The sequence below is a fragment of the Pyrus communis genome, chromosome 7 (genome assembly GCF_963583255.1).
Source record: "Pyrus communis chromosome 7, drPyrComm1.1, whole genome shotgun sequence".
Lineage (NCBI taxonomy): Eukaryota > Viridiplantae > Streptophyta > Magnoliopsida > Rosales > Rosaceae > Pyrus > Pyrus communis.
The window spans coordinates 16834064-16851712 of record NC_084809.1 but is presented as its reverse complement, the minus strand read 5'-3'; the positions used below and the strand labels follow the sequence as shown (position 1 = coordinate 16851712).

At 38.4% G+C, this 17649-nt stretch overlaps 2 protein-coding genes across 2 annotated transcripts; one reads left to right on the top strand and one right to left on the bottom strand.

Moving 5' to 3' along the window:
- Positions 1-2106: 2106 nt before the first annotated feature.
- LOC137739480 (cytochrome c oxidase subunit 5b-2, mitochondrial-like) lies at positions 2107-5763 on the bottom strand. The gene is made up of 6 exons (XM_068479057.1): positions 5384-5763; positions 5209-5291; positions 4758-4808; positions 3017-3083; positions 2795-2874; positions 2107-2427 (listed from the first exon to the last, which is right to left on the bottom strand). Exons 1-6 carry the CDS (start codon positions 5544-5546, stop codon positions 2374-2376), a joined length of 498 nt encoding a protein of 165 aa, XP_068335158.1. The 5' UTR covers positions 5547-5763; the 3' UTR covers positions 2107-2373.
- Positions 5764-6678: 915 nt separating this feature from the next.
- Positions 6679-12184, top strand: LOC137740637 (uncharacterized). The gene is made up of 3 exons (XM_068480471.1): positions 6679-6997; positions 7809-8436; positions 12000-12184. The coding sequence occupies exons 1-3, from the start codon at positions 6716-6718 to the stop codon at positions 12182-12184; spliced, it is 1095 nt and encodes a 364-aa protein (XP_068336572.1). The 5' UTR covers positions 6679-6715.
- Positions 12185-17649: the final 5465 nt, after the last annotated feature.

Here is a 17649-nt window from a genome sequence, read left to right as displayed (position 1 = left end):
TACTATAAGGGGCGTTTGTTTGCCCTCACTAATATTCATTGACTTAAATATTAGTGAAACCTGTGTTTGTTACCTTGTGGGATTAAGTTTAATGAGACTAAGAAGGACTAGCCTCACCTAATGACCTCACTAATTGGTCTTAGCGAGAGCCCCTGATAAGCATGGGACTAGCTAAGACCGCTTCATCCTAGTCCTCTCCTCCTTGTTGCTCTCCTCCTCTCCCTGCTTTCTGTTGCTGTCCCCTATCTCTCTCATCACCCCAAACTCAGAATCATGAAGAGCCCTTAGATTTGAACCTCAATCGGATAACCACAAGCTCTGTCATCCGATTCACCGATCAGACCAAGCTCATTGATCTCGCCCTCCATTTGGACTCTGTCCTCCTTGACCTCAATTTTTGACGGCACGGGCTTCATCTCCAACAACCTCGTCATCTTCAAAGTCGCTTGTTCATTTAAATTTTCCAATTCAAATTCTGGGTTCTCTTCTCTGCACTCGAAGTGTTCTTCCCCTCGAAGATCACTATTTTTAATGTTGGAATTGCATTTCTTAAACGTCCAATTTTGAATCTTGAAGTTTGAAAAGGGTTTCGAACAGTATGGGAAGTGAGAGAATGGCCAAGAGATTGTCTTTGGGTGGCATAATAAGGAAGAAGCTATCTGCCATCACCAATTTGCAAGCTGGGAAAACGATGAGCGAGGAGGATAGATTTGCTTAGTGGGTAAAATCTCACTTGGGTCCTCTTCCAATTTTTTTTCCAATTGTTGATTTTTTTTTTTTCCAGAATTTCTTAGTGGGTTCTGTTTGTGTTTGTGAATTTCTAAACTAGGAAAGATTGTTGAACTAGGAATTTTGAAATTTAGCATTTTAGTGCATATGTTAGTTGATTTTGGTTGGATTATGCCACCTTGGTTTTGGATTTAGGAATGGGATGTTGAAAATTTTGATGTTGGTTGAAATTGAGGTTGAAGCAAATAATGTGATTTTTTTTTGGTTATATATTATGGGTTTTTTTTCATTATCTTGCTTTTTAGTCCGACATTGTATCAAACGCTTCACTAAGTCAATCCAACTTAGTCTAGTCTAAGCCAATCCAGCTTAATCCTTGAAGTTAGTCCAGTCCGAGTTAGTCTGGTGCAACAAACGCACCTAGACTCTACAACTTGAATATCAAATCAATGCTCTACATGAAATTCTTCCACTCCCTTTTTGTGAAATTGAATACTAACCGTCAGCACAAATTCTGACTGGATTGATGGGTTTGGGTTGGTATCTAATTGATGACGACTGAATTGATAGACGGGGTGTTCAAGAAGCAACGTGTGAAGGCGATCAACTGAATAGACAAGGCTGGAGTTGTAGAGTTAGTTTCCCTTTGGAGTTTCGTCCGACCGGATAGATGGGGATTCTCATTGAATATGTGGCTGACTTTTTATCATAAGTCTTAGTTGACAAAAAGTCTTTGATTCTTTCGTCGAGAGACAACCTTCTCAATGAAGTAAGGTGTTCCATGATTGGTTACTCTCAGGTTACATTCAAATTTCAGCACACAGGCTACCCAACCACTTTTATGGTTAAGACACTCATTTCTTTTGAGTATCTTTGTACTTAACAATTTGATACCATTTCGGCGGACCTATATTTTCACCAATATATTAAAGGCTACTGTAGTGATTTGCATAACCTCATCTTCAAGTTCTAAAACTCAAAGCCAAGAGTGTTCCTTCCTCAATCGAAGTCACTATACCCAAAAGCTAGCAACCCATTCAATCACATCACCACGTTCAAATTCTTCGCCCAACCAAGCTCAACGGTGAATTTGCATACTCGCATCAACATTTAAATGACCATAGGACGTAATCAGCTCTTAGTTACTTTGCATGTGCGCCGCATATGCATTGTAACTTTTATGATCAACAATTACACATTACCAATCACTAAAATACACCAAAGCATACTAGAAAATCTCAGACCAAGGTAAATCAATTGCTCTGTCAATCTCCTAATTCAAGCCCTTCATGGTTTGACTTGCCTCTAGGATCAGCGTGTGTTTAGAATACCAACGAACAAGTAGATAGCGATGAACTAGCCGTTCAAGGAAAAGAATGAACAAGCAGTACCCATCAATTATTTTGGCAAATGCAGAGAAGGGCGTCCTTACAAGAAGATCCATAGTGTTCCGGAAGGTTGTTCCCTGTGTCTAAATTATCAGAGGTTCTATCTCAAATGTTGCAAAAGCAACCGCCACAAATTACAAAACTAAACATCAATCAACCAAACAAAAACAAAAGGCTTCCAATTTTGAAAGTTATAGCTGCAGCGTATATTGGATATCGTCTCTCCATCTCCCTCCTGAATTTTGGTCGATTCAAATCAGTGGTGGTCATCGGAATGGTCTGGAGATCCACCGGGTCCAACCACTTCAAGCTGTGGAAGCATCAAACGAAATAAATGAGAACAGTTCAGCCTAACTGGAAGCAAATAAGCAGCAGCATGTCCAATGCAAAATGATAGAGCATTATGATCCATCATTTATCAAAACCCCTAAAGGATTTGACTGGAAAATCTCACACAACCTGTGTTGCATGAAATTGATTGACGCTGCCAAGTCTCAATAATGAGTCAATGACAGTCATGGATCAAAACACTACCAGCTGTTCCAAACACATTCCGTTGGATCATCATCCAAATAATAACATAAAAGTCCATATCTGGATTTGGACTCGTTTCCATCCAGTCCAGATCAGGAAGCCCCCCAAAAAAATTAATCCATCAAGTTTAAGCCTCCACTTACCACAAAGTATTGTGCGCAGACTGGGCATTCATGTGGCTTGCCTTTCTCCAGCCAAAACCACACAACATCATGCTCATCCTCTGCAATTAAAATACAACAAAAAAACATCAAAATGATACCAATTTAAATTCAGAAGAATCATTATTTTAAAAACGAAGCAGTGAGCAAGCATAGATCTGCACATACAAGGAGAAGAGAAACAATGAACATAGAAGTACCTACCGCCTTCACCACCAGGGCACCCAACTATTCTCTTGTCGTAGTAGGACTTGACAACCGCAGGTTCTTCCTATAGGCCAAAATTTTATAAATTAGAATTTCATCTCTTTTTGTCCCCTTTTATAATAACATAAGGGACAAGTATACACATGAAATCATCATGGCCTCTTGTAAAAATCAAAAGCAAACTAATCCTCCTCCCTCCCTCAAAGGAGGTCCAGAACATATAAATTAAAACTCTAAAGATAGGGATGCGAATTGATTTAGTTCAGTTTTCCCCCGCCATAAATCAAATCCAGATTCTTTTCCATTTTTTTTCAGACTCAAGCAATTCTTATTATTCCACCGTAGGACCATATAAATGACCCCAAGGGGCCAAACCAACATAATAGCAACTGCTTTGAAAGTGCTCACACTTTATATCACAAATGGCCTTTGATGCATAGAAAATGAACATGTAGCCGACTATTTATATATGAAAAAATTAGTATTCTTTTCTCTTCTAGACCATGACAGATTCAAATTGATCATTAAAGAGCCAAACTGAGATGAATTAGGGGCATTTACAATAATTAAGAGATAGCAGTGCCAGACAGACAAACTGTGCTTACATCATATAATGATACAAATACAAGTGTTTTATAAGTGTTCATTTCACAAAAACCAAACAATTTGGTATAACATTGTGAGGATTAGAGCATCCCACACAAATTTGAAACAATCAACAACCCATTTCATAAGAAATCCTAGATTACTTATTTGCATGGTTTCCCAAAACCAGACTCAATCAGTCCAGTCCAAAGTTCCAAACCCATTACTCAGATACAGCTTGGTCTTTAGCTACAAAACCGGAAATAAAGTAAAATGACTTCTATACTTAATACTCAAAACTATGCTTTAGAAAATATGCCTCAAATTGTAGACAATTTGAACTTTGAATCGAAGACCCTATAGGTCCATTTAAGACACTTCCACATTTGATGCTTTGAGGTTACAGTTTTTAACTTTTTATATTATCTCCATAGTTCAACCTGGAACTATGTACATGAAAATAATTTATTATTTACAAAAGTAAATATCTTAATATGTGGAGACAAGTCCAATTAGGAATTATGAAATTAACACTAACAGCTATGCCTATCTCTTATTTAATAAAAGAATATGCTTAAATAGAATAAGAGAAACTATTTTATAAAAGTGAAGTACCTAGCTTTTTTTTTCTTTTTTGCAAAGGCCCTTTACCAGTGGTGGAAAGGAGTTGAGCCCTTGCATGACGGTGTAGGTTTGAACCTTGTCGGTGGCTAATCTAACTTCTCATATGATAAAATCTATCATTTGACCATAAAAATAAAAATAAAAAAAAAATAAAAAAGGTACCTAGCTTTTCAATTTTCACAAAGTATTATGCCCAATTGGGTGCAAATGTGAATGAATATACCAGATATGCTCAATTGGGTGCAAATGTTGAATTAGATAGTGCTACTTTGAAACCCAATGGTGTTTTTGGGTTCTGTCAGCATAGTGCATTTCAAATAAGTGTCAATCACAGAAAATATACAAATAACAATACAATAAACATCACAGAACCCACAAAGAAATTCCTAAAGCAATTTACAAGAACAATCAGCTTCCACATGGTATATCTCGTGCTGAAGGAACCACAAATTAAGTCACAAATAACTTTGGAAACCGCTACGCCAAGATAATAAACTAAGCAATCTAAATTTCACAAGATAGCACTTACCTTTGTGCCAAAAGGACCAACAGGATGGTTGATTTCTAGAACATCCCTTCCCTGAAGACAAAGAACAAGAAAATGCATTGAACTTCTAAAACCCAAAGAAAATAAACGCTTGCATATCGATTAATGAAAATGACACATGAATTGAGTGTGAATCGTCAATCAGAACTCAACTACTCAACGCAATGACATACGAAAATGAGCACACATCGTCAACCAGAATTCAACTGAGCAACAAAAATTAATAACCAAAGAAATAGGTAAAATTTGTCACTTCCTAACAAACTCATTTTCTCATCAGCCAAACAGTTTTCACATTACAAAACTACAATAACTTACAAATAATTGTAAACACGAAAAATTCCCGAAATTTCGATGTCCACAATAATAATTATAAAAATTATATAAAAAAAAATAAAAAAAAATAAAAAAAAAAACAAAACAAAAGTGTTACCTCAAGTTCAGCTTCAAGCTCCTCTCGCTCGTGGCCGGTGGCAATGGGCTGTACCTCCTCAACCTTCTTCACACCAGTCGTCGCTGCGACAAAACAAACAAATCAAAATCCCGCCCATCGGACAAAGATCTGAGAGGAAGATTAGGGTTTGCGACGAGTAAGTGGAAAAGATTACCAGCTTCGGCGGTGGTGCTGAAGTAGCTAGGGAGGAGAGGGAGGGGCTTGTGGAGGAGAGAGCGGGCGGGTCCAGCAGCCGATCGGCATGGAGCGGCTGCACTACCGGCGGCGGCTAGGGTTAAGGTTTTGAGCTGAGAGGAAGAGAGCAGTCTCCGCCACATGGTTCTTATTGTTGCTGTGGTGAGTGTGTGCGTGTGTGTTTTGATGTCAGGCCACCCCTTTGGTGTTGGAGGCGAAGAGATTGGATCTCTTGATCTCCTTTTGTGATATTTTCTGTTTGTTTCTCGAGAAAATGGGAATTTGATTAGGGATGGGAAAATGGTGGGAGGCTGGGTGGGAGGAGGCCAGAGGGTCTTCGGGCTTGTCCGGAAGAGAGGAGGATGGGGCCAATGGGAGTAGGGATTCCCCTCGCACGTGGGAAAGTTGGTCTGCACGTGCTGGAATTTGCCAATTTAGTGTGGCCACTTTCGGTAAATGCACTAATGGTTAGGTTTCCGATGAAGATTGCTTACGCCATTTCTTGCCCTATCCGTAGATATCAGAGCATTCCCACCGTAGCTTTTTGCTCGGGGGACAGTCTCCAGAACAAAGGCCCGAGGGCCGGTGGATGGCCTCCAGCGTGAGGCAGGCCGGGGGATGGGGGAGGCCCGAGGGCCAGGCCCGTGAGGGATTGCCAGGCCTTGAGCCCGAGCTGAGGATGACGCCATGCTGACGCCAGGGTGGCGTCAGCGTATTATTTAATTTTTTTTGTGTCAGGCGCGTGCACCCCACCCGCGCGTGGGGGCGCGTCCCGACACAATAATCAGAAAAAAAAAGCTTTTGTCAGTTACCGTTGGGAAGCCACGTGGCTTCCCACGGTACGTTAGATCCTAACGGTCACTTAATGTGGACCGTTAGATCTCAACGGTAAAAAAAAAAAAAAATGTCAGATTTAATATCCACCGTTCGATCTAAGATCAACGGTGGATATTAAAATGCTTTATAAATTAAAAAATAAATGAAAAAATAGTTTAAAAAATCTGAAAAGTTACCGTTGTGACACGTGGCACAATCTGGAGCGTTGGAATTCAAATTTTTTTATATCCAACGGCAGAGATTAATTAATTGAATAAAAATTTTAAAAAAAATGTAAAAAATTCAAAAAAATTCAAAAAAATTCAAAAAAATATCTGAAAAATCTGAAAAAAATTGTAAAAAAAATTGTTTTTACTTTTCTATAAATACCTTCTCATTATCATCTACCTTACACAACAATTTCATATTTTCTCAACTACTTTCAATCACATTCCTTTCTTTGTCTCAAAGTTTGAATCCATTTTTTTTCAACAAAATGACCACTGGTGCAGGTACGAATTGGTCGCTTATTGAAGATGTTGCGTTGTGTACTAGCTGGGTTGAAGTTACTCATAGTTCGCTTACGGGTAATGAGATGCAGTTGCGAGAAATGTGGAGTCTTATTCATACCAGTTTTCTTGAGAAAATTGGTGGGAAAAGAACCAAAGAATCGATGTCCAGTCGTTGGAAATTACTTAGCCAATCGTTTAGTACGTGGAGAGACGCTTTGGCACAAGCTAGTAATAATATTCGAAGTGGGGAAAATTACTCGGATCAGGTAACAATTTATTATTTATTGTTACTTATTTGTTACATTATAATTATGTTGTTTGTATTATTTATTTATTTGTTTGTTTGTATTATTTATTTACTAAACTTGGAACTCTAGCCCCATGTTATGATTAAAATGACATATAAATATATATATATATATTTGTTACTTATATATATATATGTATATATTTGCTAGTTAGTTATTTTCATTATAATTATTTATTTGTTACTTATTTTCATTATTTACTAAACTTGAAGCCTTCTTAGTTATTTTCATTATATTTGTTACTTATATATATATGTATATATTTGCTAGTTAGTTATTTTCATTATAATTATTTATTTGTTACTTATTTTCATTATTTACTAAACTTGAAGCCTTCTTACTTATTTTCATTATATTTGTTACTTATATATATATATATATATATATATATGTATGTATATATTTGCTAGTTACTTATTTTCATTATAATTATTTATTTGTTACTTATATATATATGTATATATTTGCTAGTTACTTATTTTCATTAAAATTATTTATTTGTTACTTATTTTCATTATTTACTAAACTTGAAGCCTTCTTACTTATTTTCATTATATTTGTTACTTATATATATATATATATATATATATATGTATGTATTTGCTAGTTACTTATTTTCATTATAATTATTTATTTGTTACTTATATATATATGTATATATTTGCTAGTTACTTATTTTCATTAAAATTATTTATTTGTTACTTATATATATATATATGTATGTATTTCCTAGTTACTTATTTATTTGTTACTTATTTTTATTGTGTAGGAACTTCAAGCACAAGCTTGGTACGCTGCCAAAACCAAAAGCAAAAATAAATCATTCAACCGGTGGGAATGTTGGAATATTGTCAAAGATTGTCCTAAATTTAGAGTTGTGCCAGTCGGTCCAGAAGTGCACATGAACAGCACCCCTCTACACTCTACACCCGATCATGTTCATGAAGATGATGCAGAAGAAGTGCCCGAAACGCCCCTCCCTGAACGCGCGTCGGGTTCGACCCGTTTTCCAATTAGGCCTCAAGGTAAGAAGGCTTCAAAGAGAAAAGGTAGTGCTTCCAAGAACGATTATGCAAAGTTCATGGAAGAACTTACTCGCCAAGGTGAATTGACTTTGGCAAGGGACCTGGCGAAAGATGAGGCTGAAAAGGCTAGAGAGGCATCAAAACAAGCAGCTGTTGAGAGAGAATTTTATGCTAATGAGAGAGAAAGAGAGCTACTTAGGCAAGAAAGGGAACATGTTAGAGAAGAAAGACGGGCTCAACAAGATCGTGAGATTATGAACATGTCTTTAGAAGGGAAGTCTCCAAATTCTAAATTTTTTTGGAAATCAGAGAAAGCGGACGTTGTGCGAAGGAGGCGTGCAAGAGAAGCAATAGCAAGCCAAGGTGGTTCTAGCACCGCAACAGAAGATCATCCTAGCACCACAAATTGGTTAAGTGATGATGAATAAAGTACTTTTTGTAATCGGAGCCCATAATTTTCCAATCACTTTGGGTTGTAATTTATTATTTATTGTTTGTATTATTTATGTTGTTTCCAATTTCTTGAATATTTATTCAAATTAATTTGGTAAGTTATTTATTAAAAGTCCATTGTTCAAATTAAAAGTCCTTGTATAAAATAATTAAAAGTCCATCGTTCTAATTAAAAGTCCTTTACATAAACATAAACATAAACATACTAAGAATTACATAAACATAAACATAACAAAATTACATAAACATAAACATAAACATAAAACATACTAAGAATTACATAAACATAAACATAACAAAATTACATAAACATAAACATACTAAGAATTACATATACTAAGAATTACATAAACATAAACATAAAAAAATTACTTAAACATACCAAATAATAAAACACACCAAATAAAATAACATAAACATACCAAATTAAAAAAAAACACACTAAATGAACTTAATTATCTTCAGCTTGTTTCAATGCCCACTGGTGCTCTATCAAGTCAATTTGTCGGGCATTGTGCATGTCTGGCATTTGAAATGCAGTATATCGTTGAATGAGCCTTTCATTGTAACGTCCATCCCTTTGTAATGGCTCATGTTGCACGGGCTCATCGGTGGCGTCATGAGCACAATATATACGTGTTCTTGAATTGTTCATCGGGTCTGGCTCATATTCATCAACGGCTTCATAATCGTACTCATCTTCCACAATCATGTTATGAAGAATGATGCACGTCATCATGATGGATCGAAGCGACTCTACATCAAACAATCTGGCAGCACCCCTGACGATCGCCCAGCGAGCTTGGAGGATACCGAAACAACGCTCTACATCCTTCCTGCACCCCTCTTGACAGCTTGCAAAGTGTTTTTCCTTTGCACTCCGTGGACGTGGCACTGTTTTGACAAAGGTTGACCAGCGCGGGTAGATGCCGTCAGCTAGGTAGTATGGCCCGTCGTACATACGTCCGTTGACCTCATACGTAACTTTTGGTGCATTTCCTTGCAAGACATCGTTGAACACTGGGGATTGGGCAAGGACGTTGATGTCATTTTGAGCTCCCGGGACCCCGAAAAAGGCGTGCCAAATCCATGTATCAAAAGATGCCACCGCCTCCAGAATGATACTTTTTGCTCCTTTTCTGTCCCCGTAAGCGCCTTGCCATGCACTTGGACAGTTTTTCCACGTCCAGTGCATACAATCAATGCTTCCAATCATCCCCGGAAAGCCACGCATCTCCGCCTTCTTCAACAGCCGCTCCAAGTCCATGTGTGTAGGTTTGCGGAGGTACTCAGCGGTGTAGATAGATTCGATTGCTCCGCAAAACCTCATCAGGGACTCAAGAATGGTTGATTGCCCCATCCTCGTTATCTCATCCACTTGGTCTGCAGATGCTCCATATGCAAGCATCCGCAAGGCAGCAGTAATTTTTTGCTCAGGCAGTAGACCCATAGCACCAAAAGCATCTTTTTTTTGCACAAAATAAGAATCATGGTTGCAAACAGCAATCATGATTTTGTTGAACAAATGTCGTTCCATTCTAAAACGACGTCTAAAGTACGTATCAGGGAATGCACTATTAGGAACAAAATAATCATCCAAGAGTTCCATACCTCGTCGTTGCCTGCTTCTATCAAGGTTTCCGGAACGGCTGGGCCTGCAGATCTGAGCCGCAGCTTGGATGACTCGACGGGAATGTGAGGCTCTGCCCCTTCTTACTTCGTCATTTCTCATTTGACGCTCCTCATCCTCTTCCCTCTCATTTCTTACCCTCTGGTGATTGAAGATTGCTTCAGATTCGTTAAACAATTCTTCCTCTTCCTGATTGTATTCCCACATCATCCTTGAGGAAGAAGAAGACGACATTGAAAGAAAGAAATAGAAACTATGAATAATGATACAAATTTTTGTGAATAAGGAAGCAGAAACTATGAATAACGATAGAGATCTTGAGAATTTTGGTGTGAGATTTGTGAGGATGGATGGTGGATTATTAGAGGATTCAGAAATGATTAGGTTCTGCATAATGCCACGTGGCATGCCGTCATTCATTACAAATCTGATGGAAATCTATCCTCAAAGATTGTGAACGGATTATGACACGTGGCATGTCGTCATTCGTTAAAAATCTGATGGAAATCTATCCTCAAAGATTGTGAACCGATTATGACACGTGGCGCGACGTGATTGGTTAATAATCTTATCAGAAATCCATCACCAATAATTGTATTCTTTTGTATTATTTAATAATACTTCGGATAATGACACGTGGCGCACCGAGAACGATTAAAAATCTTATCCGATATTACAATTAAAATTATTTTGTATTATTTTATAATAAAAAAAAATACTAATATTTTATTGCCTATTGCCAGGGCTATTGAAGTGTAACGGTGGAGATGCAAATTCTATTGCCAGGGCTACTTACTGTTCATTAAGGGCAGTTACTGTTCATTAGGTGGATTGAATAGTGTATTGCCAGGGGGAGGGCTCCAACGCTGGAGTTGCTCTCATATGATCTGATATAAGTACAATTTTCAATATACATGTTCTCATATTATGTGAAAGAAAATTTTCAAATCTCACTAATGGAACGAAATTTGGGAAGGGCACTTTGACCAGCTGTAAGGATGGGCATTTTCAAACAGAATGAGTCTTTTATATTTAGATATCATCTAATCTCACGTAGGTACAACTTTCAAATGCACACAGTCTCTCTCTTTGTGAAAGTAGCTTGACTAACTCGTTAGACAAGCTACCAAATCAAAATCTTCTCCACTAAATGGGGGGAAGTTCTAGTTTGTATCTAGATTATGTCACTTTGTCTCCCCCTCTTTCTATCTTTGGTAGAATCTTTCCTATGTGTGCATGCCCCTATCATCAGACTCAAAGTAAGTGTGAAAAATGTGGGATGGGTGAGTTATATATGTACGGTTATGCACTATGCTGGTCAAAAAAGATGGGCCAAGGGCTGATGGCAATCGTAAATCTGTTGGGCTCCATTGTAAGAGCAACACTTATCAACAATTGACTATCAACTGCCCATCAGAAAATTAAGTCATTCCAAGGTACCTACAAGAATTTTCAGTCCCCAAAGAGTTATTACATATACAGAAGAAAAACAAATACTTTGGCTGCATCATTTTCATAAAGATCGAAAATCATCTTGTTTTGTTAAGATATGTGATTAACTTTACCGTTGAAAAGTGCAACTCTTTTAATAACTAAACAGAAATTTACAAGGATTTGTCACACACATACACAAAATAAACACTGCTTCTAAAAAGAAGACTTAGGCAATGACTTGGTGAAGGGATTGGCCAGGTTGTACTGGGAACGGATTTGCTTAACTTCAATGTTCTGATGTTGTGGTTGCTGATGAGAATAAAAGAACTTGGTGGTATGTGCTTGGTGTTGTCTCCCTTGATGTATCACTTATTTAACTGTTTGATACATGCTGCATTGTCTTCAAAGATCCTCGTAGGAAGGTCAACAACAGAAGTAAAACCACTAGTGCTTCAAATATGTTCCATGACGGCTCTCAACCAAAAACACTCACACGATGCTTTATGCAAGGCGAGAATATCAGCATGGTTCGAAGAAGTCGCAACTAGCGTTTACTTGGTAGACCTCCCAGATATAGCAGTGTCTCGAACGATAAAGACATGACCTATTTGAGAACATGTCATATATGGGTCAGATAGATATCCAACATCTGCTTAACCAACAAGGAAGGAATCAATCCAAGAACCGAGAGGGGCGGCAACACTCGAAGATTCGCGGATATAGAACAAGCCAAAATCTATCGTACCCTTGAGGTAGCGGAAAATATCTTTAACTCCATTCCAGTGCTTGCATGTGGTCGCATTGCTGTATCCAGCTAAAAGATTAATAGCGAAGGAGATGTCAGGTTTAGTGCATTGAGAGAAGTACAATAAAGCCCCAATTGCACTTAGGTATGGAACTTCGAGTTCCAAAATCTCTTCCTCATCCTCATTTGGATGGAAGGGATCTCATTTAGCATCTAGAGTCCGAACGACCATATGTGTACTCGAATGCTCGCTTTATCCTCATTAAAACACTGCAACACCTTCTGGATGTAGTTCGATTGATGTACTAAGATTCCATCCGAACAATGCTCCATCTCTAGGTTGAGACAGTATTGGGTTTTCCCAAAATCTTTCATCTCAAATTCCGATTTCAAGTGCGCGGCAATTTCCTCAAGCTTTACAGGAGTTCCAATGAGGTTCATGTCGTCGACATAAACTGCAACAATTGCAAATCCGGAATGTGACTTCTTAATAAACATGCATGAGCATAATTCATTGTTCACATAATCCTAACTTGTCAAATATTCACTCAGACGGTTATACCACATCCGTTCGGATTGTTTCAATCCATAGAATGACTTCCTCAATCTAATACAAAGAGTGTTCCATGGTCTAGAACTATTTGAAGCAGTCAATGGAAGTCCTTCTAGAACTTTCATGAATATTTCCGTATCTAGATCCCCATAGAGATATGCGGTTACCACGTCCATAAGCTACATATTCAGTTTTTCAGAAACTACCAAATTGATTAGGTAGCAGAATGTTATGACATCCATTACGAGGGAATACGTCTCCTCGTAATCAATCCCAGGGCCCTGAGAGAAGCCTTGCGTTACAAGGCATGCTTTTTATCGCACTATTTCATTCTTCTCATTACGTTTCCTCACGAAAACCCACTTGTAGCCAACGAGCTTCACTCGTGGTGGTGTAGGAACAATAGGTCCAAACACCTTACGTTTCGCAAGCGAATCAAGTTCAACCTAGATTGCTTGTTTCTAGTTTGACCAATCTGTTCGACTTTGGCATTCATCAACGGAAATGCATGATGTTAGTAGTTATTGTGTACACAAGTGCATCATCGATGATCATCTCATTTCGATTCCAAACCTCATCCAATACTACGTAGTAGACCGAAATCTCGTGATTCTCGGGAGGCCATTTTGTCTCATCTAAGACATGATCGTAATCTAGAATAACCTCATGTGTTAGAACAGATGAGTGAGCGATGGTCAAATTCAAACTAGGGTCACTAGTTGGTGTAGATTTCCTCTTCCGAGGATGTGAATCTTTTGAACCAAGGGGTCTACCATGCTTTAGGGTCCGAGCAGATGATTGGCTAGCCGCCAATGTGATGGGCTACATGGAAGATACGACCTCCTTACCTTTAGGGACGGTTCATCATTCCCATGTGAGATGGTGACGCATATAGGGTACATCTATCCTTGTTGGTGTGTTTGCAGCGAGTATATGTGATATTGTCACCTTTGCTAAATCTATAAAAGCGTCTAGCATACTCTGAGCAACGTTCTGAAGATCTATCTTTCGGTGTACCTCAGTTTTAGACTTAGCAGTGCGGGGATCTAAATGAGACATAGTGGGAGCATACCATGATAATTCGCGACGTTTTCCAGGAACGTTAGCATGCTTATCTCCCCATAACGATGGGAAAACTGTCTTATCAAAGTGACAATCCGTAAAACGTGCGGTAAAGAGATCTTTTGTCAAGGGTTCTAAATAACGAACAATTGATGGCGAATCATAATCGACATAGATTCCCATTTTTCTCTGAGGACCCATTTTGGTATGTAGTGGCGACGTTATTAGCACATAGACTGCACACCGGACACACGTAAATGTGACATCAAGCTCATATCCAGTAACCAACTGTAATGGTGAATGAGGTTGGGTAGAAATGGGCCTTAGGCAGACCAGCATAGCTACGTGCAATATTATGTAACCCCAGGCAGATACCTGCAATTTTGTTCACATAACCAAAGTACAAGCTATCAATTGATGGCGCTTTATGAAAGTTTCTCTCAGGCCATTTTGGGTGTGAACATGGGGTACCAGATGTTCTACTTCAATCCTCAGTGACATGCAATAATCGTCAAAAGTCTGTGACGTAAACTCTCCAACGTTATCCAATCGAATTGACTTGATCGGATAATTAGGGTGGTGAGTCCTTACTTAATAATTTGTGTTAAGAGTTTCACAAAGGCAGCGTTGCTTGTGGACAACAGGCAAACATGTGACCATTATGTTGATGCATCAACCAACACCATAAAGTATCTAAATGGTCCGCATGTTGGTTGGATATGTCCACAAATATCCCCTTGAATCCTCTGAAGAAACTTAGGAAAGTCGTGAATAATCTTTATAATCGAGGGTTGAGTATTCAACTTCCCTAAAGAACACACCTTGCATGGCGGGAATCCAACGTAGGGAGGTAAATTCTTTTGAAACGTGGAGAATAGAGGGCCTTTTTAATGGTTAAGACGGTACCATTGAACAACATGATATGGGCTTTTTCGTATCCTTCAATCATGTTGGATGGGCCTGAGAAAGTTGTCAGAGGTGCTTTCTGAGGTAAAAAGTTAGTAAAATAGTGTCGCTTATGCAATATGGTGTGCGTGGTGGCATTATCAACCAGACAACTAACTTCCCCACTAGACATATACCTAGAAATAAATTGATAGAATTAGTCACATGCATAAATATAATTCCATTCATTCGATTAATCAATTCGAGAAATAATATCCATAATATAACAATCCATAATTCAAAACAAACCAAAACCAAACAATTTATTCAAAATACTTAGAAAAATTGTTCAAAATTAAACCATAAACCTAGAAAAATAAGGGGGGAGGGTCCAACCATTCCTAGTGGGTTTGGCTACTAAGGGTAAAACACCCTAAAACATGTCTAAAATTTATTTGTCCATAGGAGTTGATGCCTTCTGAAGATCTGATATCTCCATAAATGTAGTAGTATTTTCGAGATGATCCACATGTGCAAAGTTAAACTCACGATGGGAATGATATTTGGCAATACCCTCGGGGGTAGCTCGGCATATGCGTGACCAATGAGCCCTTGATCCACAGCGGTAGCACATGTTCATTTTAGTGAAAGCCGATTGAACGGGAGCTTTTCCCTTATTCTTGAAGTTTGGGGCCTTAGGGGTAAGGGCTTGGCGCTGCTGGGTCACATTTCCTCCCTTAGGTGGGCCTTGACTCTATGGACCTTGGGCTCGTGGTGGGGCATGCCACCCATTGCCATGGCTACGACGGTTTTTACGTCGTTTATGGCTGCTAAAATTGGTCGCATGCGCTTCAGCCACGACAATTAAGCCAGTCGGTCGAGCTTGATGATTCTTCATCAAAAGCTGTTCTGCTTTTCAACGAGAAGTAAAACAGAGATCAAATCCAAAAATTTGGTGAACTTCTATGCCTTATATTGTTGCTGCAGGACAATATTGGTGGCATGGAAAGTTAAATAGGTATTCTTTCAGAGATCTGATTCGGTTAGTTCCACTTTACAGAACTTCAACAGTGATCGGATTCTACAAACTTCATAATTGTATTCATTCACGAACTTAAAGTCTTGGAAGCGAAGGTGTTGCCAGTCGTGTCTTGCTTTAGGCAAGTAAATGTCTTTCTAGTGATCAAAACGGTCGGCCAGAGCAAGCCAGAGGGTGCGTGGGTCCTCATCAGTGAGGTACTCGATCTACAGTGCATCATGGATGTGTCTTCGAATGCAAATCATTGCATTAGCTTTCTGAGCTTTGTCAATGGGTTTGTCATCTGCAGGTGCCTTAATGGTGGCTCTAATACCCTTTGCAGTAAGATGGAGCTTCATGTCTTGAACCCACTTTAGGTAGTTTCTTCCAGATACTTCCAAAGCGGTGAAATCGAGCTTGTTTAAGTTCGACATGTCCTTAAAACAGAGGGTACAACAAAAACGTGGTTAGTCATATGGTGATCCATAGACATATATCGTAGAACATTCGGGTTCTATACACATGCATTGGTTTAATTTATGCATGAAAGCTATAGGTTTCAGGTGGTAAGTTTTGAATGAAAACTTCGGGTTTCAAAGGCACTAAATATTAAACTACAGGTTCAATTTAGTTTTATGAATGATTAATGCATTTGAGTATAGTGCAATATGCTAATTTAAGTATAGTGCATTTGAGTTTCTTCAAGAACTCAAGTGTGAGAGGTTCGGGACTACGAAAGTATGTCAACGATTCAAAGTATAAAAATAAATTATAGAATTGTTAAGTCCAAAAGTGATCTTCAGGTTAATAATTTTGGATTCATTATCAGATTAATGGAATGCATGTTACTTTTAATTAATTCAATACATCGGGAGCAAATGGGGTTGATTGTGGAAGGAAAATAATATGGGGGAAGAGCCTTGCAAGTTTGGCTGCATGCTTGTTAGGCCTCAGGCTAAGCTGGTGAGCCCAGCAGTAGCAGCTGCTGGCATTTGGGCCAGGGAATTAGACACAGGTGCAGGTCTAGCTAAAAAGCTAGCCGCGGGTTTGGTCTGGGAAACCTAGCCGAAGCTGGGAAACCTAGCTAAGCCCAGCAAACAAGTCTTTGAGAAGCGGGCTGGGGCGCATGGCATGGCCAGTGGGCTACGGGCTGCTATAGGCTAGCCAAATTATGGGGCAATGGCTTCTAATTTATTTATATGCTTTGACTCACAATTCCAAATAGCAATTTAATTGCATAATGCATGAAACATATACATATATATATATATATATTGACAAATATATGAAACATATAATATATATATATATATATATATCGGAAGGAAAATATAAACATATGTGGGTTCATGCATCATGGGGAATGTTTTCATGCTTCAAGGTCGTTTCAAATATCTTCCTTTATTTTAAGCGTACCTAATTGGTAGAAAACAAATAAGAGCCTTTGAATTTTGTAAAAGATAGCTTCCTCCTACAATCTGTCAGTTCCTTAATTTCTAGCAAGAGCGTGTTGATAACGTGTTGTAGGTCTATTTAACTGAACTAGTCTAAGGGAATAGAAAGAGGGAGGTCAACGGTAATGAGAGAGAGAAGAGAAAGATTTAATTGTGAGGTGTGTGTTATATCAAGCCATTGTGCCTTTATTTATGATAGTAAGATAGGTAAAATCCTTACCCTTTTAGGATTGCAACTCTTAATAGGTAATCAACTCCTAATAGGAATATTAGAGATATTCCTAGATTCACTACAATTTGCATGATCACATTCCTATTCTAAACATGACTGCAACAAATTAGATTTTATAT

Bases quoted from the DNA above. Each gene is read 5' to 3' on its own strand.
- LOC137740637 (XM_068480471.1), top strand. From the start codon at position 6,716: ATGACCACTGGTGCAGGTACGAATTGGTCGCTTATTGAAGATGTTGCG. The intron at 6,998-7,808 runs GTAACAATTTAT...TTTATTGTGTAG, and splicing joins GGGAAAATTACTCGGATCAG to GAACTTCAAGCACAAGCTTG. The intron at 8,437-11,999 runs GCACCGCAACAG...AGATCCTCGTAG, and splicing joins AGCAAGCCAAGGTGGTTCTA to GAAGGTCAACAACAGAAGTA.
- LOC137739480 (XM_068479057.1), bottom strand. From the start codon at position 5,546: ATGTGGCGGAGACTGCTCTCTTCCTCTCAGCTCAAAACCTTAACCCTA. The intron at 2,875-3,016 runs GTAGGTACTTCT...TTTTAATTGCAG, and splicing joins GTGCCCTGGTGGTGAAGGCG to AGGATGAGCATGATGTTGTG. The intron at 2,428-2,794 runs GTAAGTGGAGGC...ATGCTTCCACAG, and splicing joins TCTGCGCACAATACTTTGTG to CTTGAAGTGGTTGGACCCGG.